The 16,663-nt window shown below is 36.7% G+C and overlaps 1 protein-coding gene across 2 annotated transcripts; it reads left to right on the plus strand.

Annotated features, from left to right (window-relative positions):
• Positions 1-3,174: 3,174 nt before the first annotated feature.
• LOC102231280 (monocarboxylate transporter 1-like) lies at positions 3,175-16,544 on the plus strand. Of its 2 annotated transcripts, XM_023353466.1 has the most exons (6): positions 3,175-5,689; positions 6,535-6,593; positions 8,787-9,023; positions 14,212-14,355; positions 14,450-15,223; positions 15,331-16,544. In XM_023353466.1, exons 3-6 carry the CDS (start codon positions 8,807-8,809, stop codon positions 15,564-15,566), a joined length of 1,371 nt encoding a protein of 456 aa, XP_023209234.1. In that variant the 5' UTR covers positions 3,175-5,689; positions 6,535-6,593; positions 8,787-8,806; the 3' UTR covers positions 15,567-16,544. The 2 variants fall into 2 exon arrangements, with proteins under 2 accessions (XP_023209234.1, XP_005813803.1); XM_005813746.3 differs by having other exon boundaries at positions 3,175-6,593.
• Positions 16,545-16,663: the final 119 nt, after the last annotated feature.

The following is a 16,663-nucleotide window of genomic DNA, read 5'->3' on the forward strand; positions in this document are numbered from 1 at the left end:
CATCACAGAAGGGAAAGCCTCTAAATGTACATTATTGTTGAATCATGACATCAGGCTCATTTAATTACGTTTTGAAAACCTTTTTAATCCTAAAAAGATGACATGATCACTTATTTGTTTTGAAAATTAAGATGTACTATATCTTGTCTTTCAATTCTGAAATAACATTTTCATGTAAAAGAAAAAGAAGTCGTGAAATATAACAGTAATTATTAGCTTGCTTAGGCTGTAAACAAAGAACTTGAAAAGGAAGAAATTTAACATAATTACATGATTCTCTGTCTTTCAGAGTTCAAGTTTGTGTCAGTTTATTGAAGTTTGGTCATTCGCAATAAAACTGCAAGAATAATCATGGTTTAACCACCACGACTATTTTATTATGTGCTTGGGTTTACAGTCATTTGCAGGACTAAGTTTTACCCGTCACCCAGATGATCTGACATTTGATTCAGAGAACACAACACTGACATGCAGAAGGATTAATGGTCAACTCAGTGACTGTAAATTTCCAAGATCTTGTACCTGAAAACAAAGAACAAAAAAATATAATCATCACTGAACTTCTACCCTGAACAGTTTATTTTGAGTTTCTTTAATTTACACCTTTCTTTAATTTGATTTGCTAGATTTGTTCCAATGATTGTTATAAGATTTAAAAACAACTACAAAAGTTTGATGATTTGCAGTTTTAGATTTTGTCTTATGCTAATTAAACTGCATTTCTTTTGACCCTCAGATTGTATGTTCCAGTTATTACTCAAATGCAGCATTTTGCTTTCTATACGAATATAATTTTTGTTTATGAGCTCTTTAAATGAGGTGAGACGAGAGAGAAGTGGGCTTGACTCTCGGTGCATAATAGATGGAGAAAGGTATAAAGTGGTGAACTGACCTAGCGTCTGTATATATGTTGTCTTCCCTGTTCTATCATTAAGAGAAATCCTAGCAACAACTTAGATAAATTAATGGACTTGGGTCTGAGTTTTTTCCAGAGTTGCTGTTTATGAAATATGAAATACGGTTGAGATGTGTGTGTGTGGGTGGTGTTGGTGTTGAAGCATTTATCCAGGAGGCAGTCCTGTGTGAAACTCCTGATTGCATGCTTGCTCACTCATAGGAAGCACTCTGGAAAATTTGTTGCCAGTTCTGAGCATTTTTTCAAGGCCTTATCAAAGCCATCCTGCAGCCCAGGTGAAAAGTGTACACCAGAAGTGTGGAATGAATAATGCAGAATCCCCTCCGTCTTTGCTCTGGAACATATTTAGGACATTTTTATGCAGCGTACATATAAAAAAGGCTAAACTGTAGCAGTTATGATGTAAAAATATTACTGAAAACATGGCTGCTGGTTAGAAAATTTGTCACCGTAATTAACACAGAAATATGGTGTATGTTGACTAAGGCAGCCCTGATTGAGAACATATAGCAGTCTTACTGCAGCTTATTTCACTGTATAGGAGCTGGATTTCACACGGCTGAACTAATCAATTTTAATCCCTTTGACAATGAATAAGGTCTTTTATAGTAGTGGTTCTGAAAGCTGGAGCTCTAAACCACAGAGCATTTCTGCAAAGCTGGGAAGAAGTATGTTATACTTTAAAAATACTAATGAGTGAAAAATATTTTTTTGCGAATATGCCTTATTCTGCTTTATATGCCTATTATGAAGAAAAATTGCTGCTACAGTTTATATGTAAATAATTGCAGTTGAAATCAAAAGCTTCCACATGCACAGCTTATACCTTATTCAGTTACACCAGTTCTGTCAGGAGGAATGAGTCAGAAGCAAACTCTTGAGAAAAGCTTGTGGAAGGAAACTCGAAACATTTGACCAAAGTCTTATAGTTCAAATGCAGTCAAACACTGATAGCATGTGTTTGCATTTCTGATTTTGAAAATATGAACAAATAAATTTGGCAAATTCTTTCTCTCATTATTGTGACATTTGGCAAATAGAAAAATATTGGTAATTCCAACTGACATAAAACACTTGATGAGTTCTCTTGGAGTTGCACGTCCGTTAGTCATCAGTGGGACTAATTATAGTCAAACATAAGGCCCAGATTAACCATCTCCCTACTACAGTTTGAAATAATTCTCCTGTCCTTTACTGTACAGTATGTACAATAGGATTGGAGGGCTAAACTCCCCAAGCAACGACGGGTTGCCTGACACGTAGACACAGACGACCAGATATCCTGGGATGTGCTAAGAGGCGGATGATGTCATTGTGCCTGAGTCAGATGAGAGTGGGTTCCCCTGAGTGACTCCTCTGATAAAACAGGCAGATTCTGTTTCCCTGCTGAACAGGTGGATGACAGAAAGTGCTATTACTTTGACACAGGACATGACAGAGATATTGCACCAATTATCACTCAGAAAGTGCATTTGTAGAATCAAGTAGAATCCAGAAGGGGAAATTAGTTAAAAAACAGTTACAGTTCATGTAAAACAAAACAAACAAAAAACAATAATAAAATAGAGACACCAATTAAAAACTTTTGAAGTTGCACTGATGTGAAGGCAAATTAGAAAGATTAATTTCCATTATGACATGGATAGATTTCTTCTATTTTTGCTTTTTTTTAGATGTTAGATTATCAAGCAAATGTTAGTATCAGACTAAGACACCCAGGGAAAATACCAAAACACAATTTTCACACAATTGCTTTCTTAACATGATAAGGCCAGATTCAGACCAATCTGGCTTTATATTGAAGAAGTAGCATATCTTTGTTAATACTTACATTAACTTTGAATAAGCACACTCTTTAAATCTGCTTCCCAGATTACAACCAGCACTGATTACTCCCAGAAGTGAAGAGTCAATAAAATACTTAATAGAAGCTGTCTGAAAACATGAAGCAGACTAACAGATCAACAGAAGAGGAGGTACAGATGAGAAACAAAGTTAGTGCTATCTACCTGTAGTCCGGGAATTACTCAGCCTCACAGGACACAATAACTGGGGTTCTTAATGTGCAGTATATTTTATTTCCAGTTGAGACAGATTAAACAAAGCTGTCTTGTTTCTTACTTTTGTTCAGAAATCAGAACATATGTGTGCCAAACATTAGGTAACTACTGCTGAAATGTGGCAATCTCTAAAATAACGGAGAGAATGCACAAAAAAGAAAATGCAATATATAAAAGACAAGAAAAGAAATACGGCAGAGGCCTCTGGCTGCACAAACAAAATACAGAGAGCTGCATTACACCACACTGATTTAGAGCACGTGATTGTGATATGACTTATTTTATCAACACTTACAGTCTCAGTTCACTCTTAAAACTGGAGCACATGATCAGACATCTTATTGTCACATGCAGCAAATGGCCGCCCTGCACTGCACATACAGGTTGCCTGAACCATCCGTTTCAGAAACACACCATCTCATTAAAAATACTGACTGCTTATCACATAAATGAGAATGTACCGACATATTTCAACAAGTGATGTATATATTTACCGATTTTCTGCCAAATCTATCTCCCGCAGATAAAACACATAGAGTTCACATCCAGGCTCAACATGTAGCATAGCAACACAGGAAGACAACAAGATGCATTTCCTGCCCCGTCTTGGGAAACTGCAATCACCTTGAAACACTGCTGTCTGGTGGTCAAAATGTGCAGTACCCGAGACCAACTACCTGCACATATTTAAATATAAAGAACAAATAAAATTACATAACTGAACCAAAATAGTTCAATAGCGTTGCTACTGTAATATAAAAGAAAACCAACACTTTGAAACAGTACACTCATTCAACCAAACTTTACCACCCGGCTACATCCCAATTTGAAAAGGGTGACACAGTCATTCCGAAGGCTTCTAGACACTGAATTTTTTTTATTTGAACTTGAGCAGTTGTACGGGCCATTATCCACAAATGGCGAAAACATTAAACTCATCCAGGAGTGCCAACCAAAATTACTTTTAGAGCACAGCAACAAGAAATCTGCAAGGTCACAAAAGAAGAAAGGTCACAGAAGTTTCCAGAAGGATATCTGAAGCATTGCTGGCCTTACATGCCACAGTAAATGATTCGAAAAAGAAAGAGACAGAAAAAATTGTATTCCTGACAACGTTTAAATGCCAAAAAACCCTGCTGAACAAGATGAACAAAAAGGCTAATTTCACATTTAGATTTTAGCATTTTTGAAAACACATCACCACCAACAGTCAAACTTGGTAGTGATGCCTTGAGACTGCTTTCAGACTTGTATGACTCGCTATTGTTGAATACAGCTTTTTACCAGACAATGCTGACGGAGAATGTCCAACTATCAGTTGTGACCTTAAGCTCAAGCTTCACTGGGTTATGCAGCAGGACAAACAACCAAACCATACCAGCAAGCTGACTATTAAATTGCTTAAAATAATAGAAAAAATTAAGGTTTTTGAGCAGTCTAATCAAAATATGTTCTGTAATCTGATTGAGATGCTGGGGCATGACCCTGAACAGGCCATTCAGGCTCAAAAACCGTCTAGTGTGACTTATTTAAAAACAATTCTGAAAAGAAAAATAGACCAAAATTCCTCACCCTTTTTACAACACAGGGTTGTAAAAAGAACCCTGTGTTTCTGCTCTGTAGATCCTTTATATAAATTCAGAATACAAAATAAAATGTTCAAACATGTGCTAGAAACAGCTCTTCAGTGATGTAATAAAGTGCCTCTAAGCACACTTTCTGGCTCTGAAAAACCAAACTGTTTTGGGGTTTTTACCAACAGGCGAGCAAGTGACCGATTACGGCGGGGTCATTTGTGACTTTCTGCAGTCTTAGATATTATATAATGGAGGTTTTGTTGGAAAACATCAATTGTACCATAAATGGGAGTGTGTTTTGTGGACAAAATGAATCACATAAAACAATATAGTAAAGAGAAAGACTGTTTCAGGAATGTAAGTGGTTCAACAGCTGTTTGTAAGTACATGCTGTTGTACTATTTGCCTCCACTCCTGATTTTTCCTTTCCCAAGCCCTGATATGGAATTATTAATAGTTCCAAAGGGAGCCAGGCAGGAAAGTTCAACCAGAACTGACCCCTCAAGTGTTCAATAGTATTTCTTTGGGTGCTTGAAGTAAACAATGTAGGTGGTCATTTATTTTAGCTGCAAATTCTAATGCTCGTTTGCATATAATTGATAGGTTTGAAAAAAGAAAAGTCTGGATCTTAGAAGGAGTTTAATCTTCTCTAAAGCAAACTTGTTTTCTTTCACATACCTCACATATAGTATTATTGTGGTGGATTACTCTGACCTTGTCTTTGAGCTAGGCACATGACAGAGGGGTGGAGAAAGCTTTGTAAAGGGGCATGACGCTAAGTTTCTCACAGCCAATAAGAACCACTGACCCCCTCATTTAGCACTATAATGTCCAGATCAACTCAGTGTTTGATCTAGTCACTGACAGAATTCAGTTTTTAACTTTTCATTTCACTCACTAGAAATAGATAGAAGTTGACGGTGAGGTGCCTTTGGCAATTTTTGGTCTGTCATTGTAGATACAGACCCACAGATTCCTTCTGGCGAATCTGTCAAACATATGTAGAGAATCTTAATTTTTCTTTTTTCCGTCCATATCGAAATCTGCTCAGTCATATTCAGTTATGTCTACTTTTTAAAGTGCCTTTAAGAGTTATTCTGCAGAGAATCTATCCTTTTTCTACAGCTTCTGCCAAGGTAAGATGTTCTACACAGACACTTTGCACCTTTGTTGTTTAACAAACACACGCTGAACTTAATCACTTGGTTAAATACTTGATTTTCAGCTGGACATTTATGGAGAATCTTTTGCTTTCCGTTAATATTATATGAATGTTTTGATTGTTATGCAATCCACATGATAAAAACAGTCCATTTTATGTCCTTTCCTCATCTTTAAGAATCTGGATCATGATTTTGAATGCTTAATATCAGAATCCTAAGGAGGTGGCAAGAATCAAGCAGCTGTTCTACAATTAAATAATTTTATTAAAATAATAAACTTATGGATATTGATTTTCAATGTTATTGAAGCTGATTTGTCAAATGTCTGTTTTGTTTATTTTGTTTAGGAACATTTAAACCAATTTTTACCAATACATTAAGCATTTGCTAATTATTTAGGAGATAAGACATGTATGATTTGGAGATAAAAGTTTAAGTTATCAATAAGAAAAACTCCACTTTTTTCATATCATTCACCTTACCTGGCTTTCCTCTGGTCTGTTTGTTGTCATGTAGCACTCCCCGGTCTTCCACTGTCCCTGCTTTATTTAGACCTTTAAAGCAAGACATGAGCTTCATGCCTCTGTTTGTGTTATTTCATTCTTCCACCTGGCTTAACTAACTTAGCTCTACAGTTCTTACTGAATTATTTGACACTTTGATGCCTGATTTTTAAGCTGGGTGGCTGATCTTTAGTAAAGAAGACACAAATCATTGTCTGTGTAGACATTTTAATATTAGAGCCAACCACAAACATTTTGGTTTAAGCCTTCTCAGGATGGAAACACTTAACCCTTTCATTCTTTGTGATTCTCCAGGTTTCAAAGAAAGTAGACAGTGGAGAATCCAGACCTTCTACATCCTATATTCATCAAAGGTGAGAATACAGAGTGGGAGTACCTTTGCTTTGTTTGTGGCGTGTCATTTCCACTAAAATCTGATTGATGACATTATTAATGAGATGCCACTATATTAAAAAAAAACTAGTATTTTTGGGAAATGTATGCAGAGGCTTTTATAGGTAAAGCAGAAATAGTTTCAAGTTGTGATTTATCAACTAAGAAGCTATGTAAGAGAATAAACTCAAGCCTTCAATTACCACTTAGTGTTAGTACAGTAAAATAAGATCCTTTCCCCAAAGGTTCAGGGAATTATTGATAAAAGCTTACCTCTTTATAGCTATTTATTTAAAAACCATTGTAACATTGCAGTGCATAAAAATCTTCTATTTCATAAAAAAAATTAACAATCCATTTATACATTACATTGCATTTATTTAGAATGAAGAATAAAAAGTCTTTACGTATGTCCACAAATAAGTGATCCATTTTTGCATCACTGATATCCTTTTTTGCAAGAAAAATGTATTAAACTACTCCACCAAGATCAGAATACAAATAACTGATCTTAAAACTTAAAACAACATAATATACATAAAATCAGAAAGAAAATACATTATTTTTCTCACCTTAAAGCTCCTGTTGACATTGTTCCTTTTCTATAGAAACAAAACAAAAAGGAGCACAAATCAAGTGATATTCACAGTTTCAAAACAAACACAACTACTTAATGTTAAATAATGTTGGCTTCAAGCAATATATATGCAAATTTCAAAACATTTACCCAAGTGTATCCTACAAGATTTCAAGATTCTCCCCATAATGAATGACTAAGACAGATACGATGATTTTTATTTATTTATTTATTTATTTTTTCCACTAATGTATCTGTAGAACAACACAGGAGGTGCAATTACACCCGCACAGCTGCAGCTAAAATCCCAGCTCAATAACAAAAGTTATTTTCTACATTAAATATTCACTACTTGCTGCACAAGACTGGCTTACCCAATAACTTTTCAGAGCACTAAACCAATTCGTCAACCAAATCAAGTCCTACTTGCCTGAAAATCGCTATATTATCACCCACTTTAGAGCTTAGCCCTGAGCTATGGAGCAGTGTGAAATCAACCTGTTTTCATGGGCTGATCAATGCACTGTCTGCATAGCTCCCCCCCATGTGGAAACAATACTGTAAGCTGTTTGACTCTTATTCATCACCTCTAAAATGAAACTGTGTGGAGATCAGCGGCTGGGAGTTCAGTGAACTCATGTAGAGAGAGCAATTCAAAGCAAAGACCAAGAACTGTATCCTTAATCTTAAACTCTTTTATTGACCCAGAGGTGTAATTAATTGGACAAAAATTGTGTTTAGATTTGTTTAACGCAGGAACCACCAGCAAAACAGTGCTGCTGAAAGCACCTGGTCAGGATAAAATATAACATTATTAGCTGTGTAGTGATTTCCTTCAGTCCAACAAGAAAGCACCTTTGCAATACAAAAAGGAAGTTGACATGGCAGCAGCTCACTGTAGTTCTACAATGAGAAAAGCCTTTTCTGGGTTGAGGAAATTGTCAAGATTTCTTAAATGTGAAGTTATTGTAAGTTCCTGCTCCTTTCCTGCAGTAGACAGATGTCACGTTGCCATGAGTTTGTACAAAAGTGAATAAATCCTCAAAGAAGTGAAAGGGTAGTCAGGAGATCCAACTTTTAGCTGATTTTGGCAGTTTAAATCTTAAACTGAAAATGTTTATATCAATTCCAAGTAGTATAGCATTTATTAGACACTGTCACTTTCATTGGAGAAATCTCTTGCTATTTTCTGATCTAAATAACTTTCATATTACTCTAAAATTGTGTTTTTTATGTTGCAAGTTGCATTAATTAATGCCACTAGGCTTTCAATGTTATATAGGATTTTAATGTCTGATAGTGTTAGAACTAGACCACAATTTTATTTTGCTTCAAATACAGCAAAGATGCCAATGTAACGTCTTACAGTTTGGTTTCACTCAGAATTAGTGAAACAATGAAACTATTGCATGAAAATGCACCCAGTTTCTCATTTTGATTAATTCATAGATGAACTAATGTAAATTCAAGTTTTCTGATTTATTATTTTTAACAAGCCCAAACACCCTCTGTTTCAAGAAAGTATACTAAAAAACTAATTTTTAAAGTCAACTCATGAAATCATTTTGTTTTATCTCTTTTCTCTCCCCCGGGGCAGTTTTCTGTAATTAAGGAAAAATGCCAGTTGCCATCGGAGGGCCTCAGGGCTACACACCACCTGAGGGTGGCTGGGGTTGGATGGTGGTGATTGGGGCCTTTATCTCTATTGGCTTCTCCTATGCAACTGCCAAGTCCATCACTGTCTTCTTCAAGGAAATCGAAGTGATATTCAATGTGAGCAGCAGCCAGGTGTCTTGGATCTCCTCCATCATGTTAGCGGTCACATACGGTGGAGGTGAGCTGCACCCCACATCACAGGCTGTTGATAACACTTGACATTTAGCACATCAGGAAGCTTGACTGAATCAATTCCAAGCTCTTAGCATGAGTGTGAAAGATTTATTCCTGCTGTGTTTAGTTAAAAATCAATCTTTTTTATTTTTTTTAACTTTTTTAGTGAAATATAGCCTTTAACAAAAGTTTCTCATACAGTGACAAAGAGGCGCCCAATTCTCACACTCATAGAGCAGACCAGATTAATAAGTATGTCATTCTGGGAGAGAAACAGAACAATACTGTAGCTCTGCTATTGAAGTGCTTTGGCAACACTATCTGTCTCAGAAGCAGACGAATAGACTTTCCTTTGTGTAATCATGGGTTCTTTTCCCTTGTGCTTTGAGAGTGGAAGACCACCAGAAAGTTTGACTGTGTTGTTGTACTGATGGTGGGATGAATGAGATGGTGGATGATGTCACAAACTTCTGGATAGTTGGATGGTGATAAGACTCTTTTCATGTGCTCAGAGTGGAGTATATACAGTATATATACTGTGTATATATATATATATCATCATTTTATTTTATAAAATATGTAAATATATTTATATAAAATAGATATTTTCTACATATTTCTTAAAACTACCACTAAGTTTTGTCAGTATAACATGAGACAGATAATATGTGAAAAAAGTCAAGCTCCTTTGCCTACTTCCCATGATCCTATTGCCATGTTCAGCAGTATACCGCCCCTGTGCAGATACAACCAATCAGAGCCAGTAGGAGTGTCTTCATGCTGTCAATCACACTCCTGTATGTAGTGCAGCAGAGAGGAACAATTTGTGTACATTAGGTTGGTTGAAAGTGCTAAGCCCCTCCTCCTGGCTCTCATTTAATGTTTCTGACAGAGAGGCAGAGGAGCTTGAGTTTTTCAGAGCCTCTTATTATACTGTCATGTTTTAACAAATATGTAAAAATTGTTGTGTACCCTGTAAAATGTACAACAATAAACTGATATTTTAGAGAAACGGAACACATAAAGTCACATCAAAAATAGTTTCTGCATAATGTTGGATTCCATTCACAAATTAAACCACATATTTAAAAATACTGCATAAAGACACATAAACTTTCTTTCTCACAATTAGACATAAATCTGACCGAACCTTTCATATTTCAGGACTTTTAAGATTATCAGAGTTATTACTATGTGATAAATTCCAGCACAATGTATTTTTTTCTTTCTTCAAACTCAAAGTTTGTATTTGCTCCATTTGTATTGGTAGAATTGCCTTTCGATCTGTTAGACTTGGGGGAAACATTTTGTTTATCCACAATGGACCGCTATAGACTGCAGAAGTGGTGTAGCTACACCAGGTTTGTAGGCTGTCTTACTCCCACACACTTTTCCATCTTTGCCCACAAGTTTATATTATAATTTCAAAATACTGATGTTGTTGTCCTTCAGATGCTTTGTAACTTATTTGACTTTACTATTAGAGCCCTTGAAGATTTTAAAGATTGGTTTAAATCTAAGCTGTAGCTTCTTGGCTGATATCTTGAGACGTTTCATCAATGTTTAAACATAATGTTTTTTCCTCATGATGTCATCTATTTTGGGAAGAGCACCAGTCCCTCTGCAGCAAAACATTCACACAAAGTGATGCTGCCACAGTCATACATCATGGAGATGCTTTTCTCTTTTCTCTACTTCTTCACATGCAACATTAGACATTTTGGCCAAACACGTCAAATTTTGTTTCATCATGCCAGATGGCATACTTCCAAAAATGGAGGTCTCTCTTCCTAAGAGCATTTTCAAATTAGTTAATTTATATTGTGTTTAGGATAATGGCTGCTTCCTCTCTGAGTGGCTTTTCAGCCCATATTTTTACTGCAGTTGTTTGCTTGTGGATAATGAAAGTCTCTTACCAACTTCAGTGACAATCTTCACAAGATCTTTTGTCTGTGTCCTCTGGTTTACACACATTTTTGCACTCAAACACTTTTAAAGAACCCATCTTCTTCCTGAAAAGAAAGGAGCTTTTGAGCAGTGTTGTATAAAGTACTGAAATCTCAGAGTCAAGTAAAAGTACAAGTACCTCTCCAAAATACGACTTTGGTAAAAGTCGAAGTCACTGACTGAAATGTTACTTGAGTAAAAGTCTTAAAGTATCTGAAACTTCTTGTACTTAAGTATGGAAATTACTGTAAAAATGGATGTACTCAAGTAATGTAATGAAAAGTACAAGTAAAAAGTAAAACAAGGCAAGTTTGAATGACATTTCTTATATTTTGGTAAACTTGTCAAATAAACTTAAAATAATGTACCCAACCAAGTGCAGGCAAAATGAAACCTGCTAATAAATTGTTCCAGTTTTAAAGAGTAGCACATGTTAATGGTTTGTGGTTTTGAACTTGCATGCCTTTCCTATATTCGTTAAATTTAGTCTAAATTGCTATCGCTATGGCTTCTGTCCCCCATTGAACTAGGGTGACCAGACGTCCTCTTTTTCCCGGACATGTCCTACTTTTCAGACCTAAAAAGATGTCCGGGGGGAATTTAAAAATTGTCCGGGATTTTGGTCAATTGCCTCAAAACACATTACATAGCTTACAGTGCATTATAGGGCACGGCGCTGCGTGTCACGTAATCCCTGAGCCGCGTCAGTGCGGGCAGCACTCTTCTCTGTTCGGCCCCCCAACCCTCCCGGTGTAAGGCGTTCTGATTTCTGATTTCCCCAACAATGGGAGAAGCGAAACAGGTGTATCCTATTGGAGGTGATGAACAAGCCCAGGCAAGCAGGCTACGGACTTTGTTCGGTAGCCTGCTTGCTACTTGCTAATCAGTAGGTGGGGTCAAAACACTTGCGTTTCTCTCTCTCGCGTTTTTGTAACGAGTAACTAAACCACACATTGAAAATGTATCGGAGTAAAAGTACGCAATTAAGTTCGGAAATATAGTGAAGTAAAAGTGAAAGTCATCAAAACTTTTCATACTCGAGGAAAGTATGAAGTACTCCAAACTATACTTAAGTAAAGTAGTGAAGTATTTGTACTTTGTTACTATACAACACTGCTTTTGAGTATCTGAAAGTTGGAAGAACTTGCTTTGTGATGGTTCCCAACTGTTCTATTGATATTGTACCTAATTTAGGAAGCAAAATTAATCATGTCACATGTTTATTATATACTAGAAACAACTGAAATGCCTCTTTCAGTGTAAGGAATCATTACAACACAACATAATCTTCGTAAGTTACTGAGTTATAATGTGAGATTGTTTGATTAACCTTAATCCTTTACAGGGGTGTATTCAAGACGTTTACCCTTACAAATAAATAGACTCAAGCTTTTGCGTGGTTAAGTGAAATGAACTCTTCACATGTCTTTACATGTGACCTGCTGTAACCTGCTGTGCCATAGATCCCTAGACAAATGACAACAGGAGGAACCTTAACCTTTTACTCCTACAGTACTAGGATGCTTTGGGTCCACTCATCCCCAGAGGGAACATTCGCAATACAAATCAATACCAACTTGTTCTGAAAGATCACCTTTTCCCACTTATGAAGCATCTGTTCCTCAATAGAAACTGTATTATACAGGATAGGAATGTTCCCCATTGACAGAATATGACTTTTCAGTCAGCTGCTTTGATACAAATCTTGTTGTTTCAGTTCTATGTCATATCTTATGATCAAGCTGAAGGTAGAACAGACTAGGGTATTGTCCTCATTGCTGCAGATGAGACCTAAGCTCCATCCTTCAATCAGTCTTGATCAAGACACTAGAACCCCTCTGTTTAAGGCAGAGTGTCACCCCTGAACTCAGAGTAGCCCACTTTTTCTTGGTAGATTATTAGCTTCTCTCATATCCCTAGAATTCAAGAATATCGGCATTATTGCATATCCCTTCTTTTCATACTGCACATCCTTCCTCCTTAGCCTTGATTGGGTGTGGTAACAGCCTCATTTGATTTTACTCAAATGTGTACATAATCAAGTGTTAGTCCATATCCCCTTAATCTTTGCAAGTCTGGAGGGAGCTGGTGCCTATTTCCAGGGGTCGATAGGTGAGATGTTAATGGTATCCTAGACAGGTCGCTAGCCTGTCAGAAGAGAATGATTAGATGTAAGAAAAACAATTCATGCAAATATTCACATGTACAGTTAAGCTCTGCATTGTATTATAACTCAAAATAAGACAAGGAAATGTTTTACAGTTCTGTATATTCATCTGGACAATCTCAGCACATCAACAGGAGTAGTTCAATAATGGTGTAGTGTTACGTATCTCTGTACTCCTTTAATTTTGATACATCACGTTCATAATATTCTACCATGGTTTGTATCTGACCTTTATACCCTAAGCAACCCTCTCTGTAAAGTGGAAGGAAGGAACTCATTGTTTGCGTGGAGATGGCCTGCATTACAATTTAAAAACCCTTTGTCTTGCACCATGTTGCCAAATGAGTTTGGACAACCTCTAAACAAAAACTGTCAGTTTCCATTTAGTTTCATTGGGGACTGCAGGGATTTGGCAGGGAGGCAGAAGTGTCTTCCATGTGGATCCTCATACTCATTTAGGCTCATTGTTATATGTGCTAGATGGAGATGGTGTTTTGCTTTCTGAACTCTGCATGCATTTTAGTCATTTGTCTGCAAGTCATAGAAAAGTCATACATTTTTCCCTTGAATTCAGTATGCATTTTGATGAGATGATCCACACATTTCCTATTCAGCCAGTCTTTCAGTAATAAGGGTGACAGGTGCCAAAAATGCCAAAAGGGCAAAAAAAAATTCTTTTATCATCCTTTTGCAGATCAGTGATCACTGATATTCTCATACACACATTTCCAGAACACACACTTTAATACCGCCAACTTGTCTGAAGAGTTTAATATTTTAAAATAAATCCAAGTCAGTTAAAAAAAGAATACAGTGTCATTTTGTATTAAGAATCAAGCACATTTTTTCAATACAATGTTTGCAGTTTTTCTGACGGATCACATTACGAATGACATGAAAACACATTTACTGCAGTGCAGCACTGACACAAATGATTGAGGAAACGGTTACAATTTGCTAAGCCACTGATGTAGCACTAGAGCCCCCTTGTGGATGAATGTAAAATGTACATATGGTCTGAGTTTCAAAATCCTGTGACTCTGTAACTAGTTTTGTGTTTTTAAAATAATATTCCCAGGCCCTATCAGCAGCATCCTGGTGAACAAATATGGGAGTCGTCCTGTCATGATGGTTGGAGGATTCCTGTCTGGAACTGGATTCGTTGCTGCTTCTTTCTGCAACTCCGTTGAGGCGCTATATTTTTGCGTGGGTGTAATGGGAGGTTTGTGGTTTTTATCTTTTACTATTTTTATATTTGGTCAAGTGGAAATCAAGTGTTCACATACTTGACTTTTTCTTTCGGTAATTTTTTTTAGGTTTGGGATTGTCCTTTAACCTCAACCCAGCCCTCACTATGATTGGAAAATACTTCTTCAAGAGACGGCCTGTAGCTAACGGGATTGCCATGGCTGGTAGCCCTGTCTTTCTCTCTACGCTGGCTCCTCTTAACACCTGGCTCTATGATCAGTTCGGTTGGAGAGGAAGTTTTCTAATCCTGGGCGGCCTTCTTCTTAATTGCTGTGTGGCTGGCTCCCTCATGCGACCAATAGGACAAAAACCCAAACTTGCAGAAAAGACCACTGAAAGGAAGAGTATATTGCAGACCATTAACAGCTTCCTGGACCTCACTTTATTTAAACACCGGGGATTTTTACTCTACATTATGGGCAATGTTGTCATGTTGTTTGGTTTATTTGCTCCACTGGTGTTTCTTTCCAATTATGCAAAGAGTAAAGAAATCCCTAAAGAGAAGGCAGCGTTTCTTCTCTCTGTGTTGGCGTTTGTTGACATGGTTGCACGGCCCTCAATGGGCATTGTAGCCAACACTAAGTGGATTCGGCCCAGGATACAGTACTTCTTTGCGATTTCTGTCTTGTATAATGGCGTGTGTCATGTTCTTGCTCCATTATCAGTAGACTACAAAGGCTTTGTAATTTATGCCATCTTTTTTGGATTTGCCTTCGGCTGGCTGAGCTCAGTGCTGTTTGAGACCTTGATGGATTTGGTTGGGGCCCAGCGCTTTTCAAGTGCTGTTGGGCTGGTCACTATTATGGAGTGTGCGCCGGTTTTGTTAGGGCCCCCGTTACTTGGTGAGTACAGATTTCACAAAAACATATATACTTTTCATTTTTATACAATTTCTCAAATAGAAAGCCTCAGACAAAATAATAAATTATGACTTATTTTGTCTTCACAGGAAAGTTCAAAGACGTCTACCATGATTACAAGTACACGTACCAAGGCTGTGGGATTGTTCTCATCATCTCCAGTGTCTTCCTGTTTGTAGGCATGGGAATTAACTATCGACTGCTGGACAAGGAGAAAAAAGAAGAGGAGAGAAAGACCAGGATGGGAGTTAGACAACCAAATGCCAGCAGGGATAACACTGCCAAAGAGGTTGGAGAGGTTAGGAGCAGTGAGGACACTGTTTAGTGCTCTATTACTTGCCTGCTTGCATTTTATAACACAATCTAATGTTGTTCGAAGTTATTTTTCTGTGAATAACTTCACATCAACATGCCTTTGTTTCATTATATGCTGTTTTCGAACATTGCCGGTGATATCTCAGACCATTTATTAGAACCCTTTAAGCTGTATTAAACTGTCAACATAAAATACCTCGTATGCATTATTCACTGTTTGCTTGTCCTACAAGATATATAATATGACAATTATGTTTAGTCAGGGGCTTTTATTAATGTTTTTCTCTTTGCATAACTATATATGCTTGTCGTATTTTAATATGTACCAGGATCACAGCAAAGCATTATATTTTTAAAGAAGTGTTTTCTTCTTTTTTTTGGAGTGTACCACACAATCTATTTTTGTAGATTAGCAAGTCATTTTTCCACCCCTCAAACGTTGTTCATTCCTATTCATTCAGCATTTGATTTATCTTGTAAAGATGTTGTTTGTAATATAATTGTTCAGTCAATTAGGATTTTTTGGAAGTTAATACAATCTTGAAGCACTGCTTTGTTTGCTAACAGAATTGGAATATGTGGCACCAGCTGCAGTTTGTTGTATTTTCTGTATATATGGAAGTTACATTAGAAACAAATAAAAAGCAATTTATCAAAACTGTTCACTTCATTCATTGTGTTTCATAACCCACAATACATCTGCTCATTAAAGATGCATTAAGTCACATTTCCTCAAATACAAAGAGCATATGAGAGAAGATTATTATGCCCATCTAGTCATTCTTTATGTAGTAGTCCTTAGGGTTGTGGGGGAGCTGGTGCCAATATCCAGTATTCATTTAGTAAGAGGCAAGGTACACCCTGGATTTTTCACCACTCCATCACAGGGCAACACAAAGTCACACAGGATATAATACAAGCCTGTACATGCGAACTCACACTTAAGGACAATTAGAATTCTTGCTTACAATTGCTTCAGAATTATGCATTCATTACACAAAATAGAATAAAATAAATCACAATCTGTATTTGGAATATGATAAAATATTAAAAACGTCAAGTAGCGTTAAATATTAGTGTAAGACTTATGTAACTTACTGAAATTTT

This window comes from Xiphophorus maculatus, chromosome 20 (genome assembly GCF_002775205.1).
Source record: "Xiphophorus maculatus strain JP 163 A chromosome 20, X_maculatus-5.0-male, whole genome shotgun sequence".
NCBI classification, from domain to species: domain Eukaryota; kingdom Metazoa; phylum Chordata; class Actinopteri; order Cyprinodontiformes; family Poeciliidae; genus Xiphophorus; species Xiphophorus maculatus.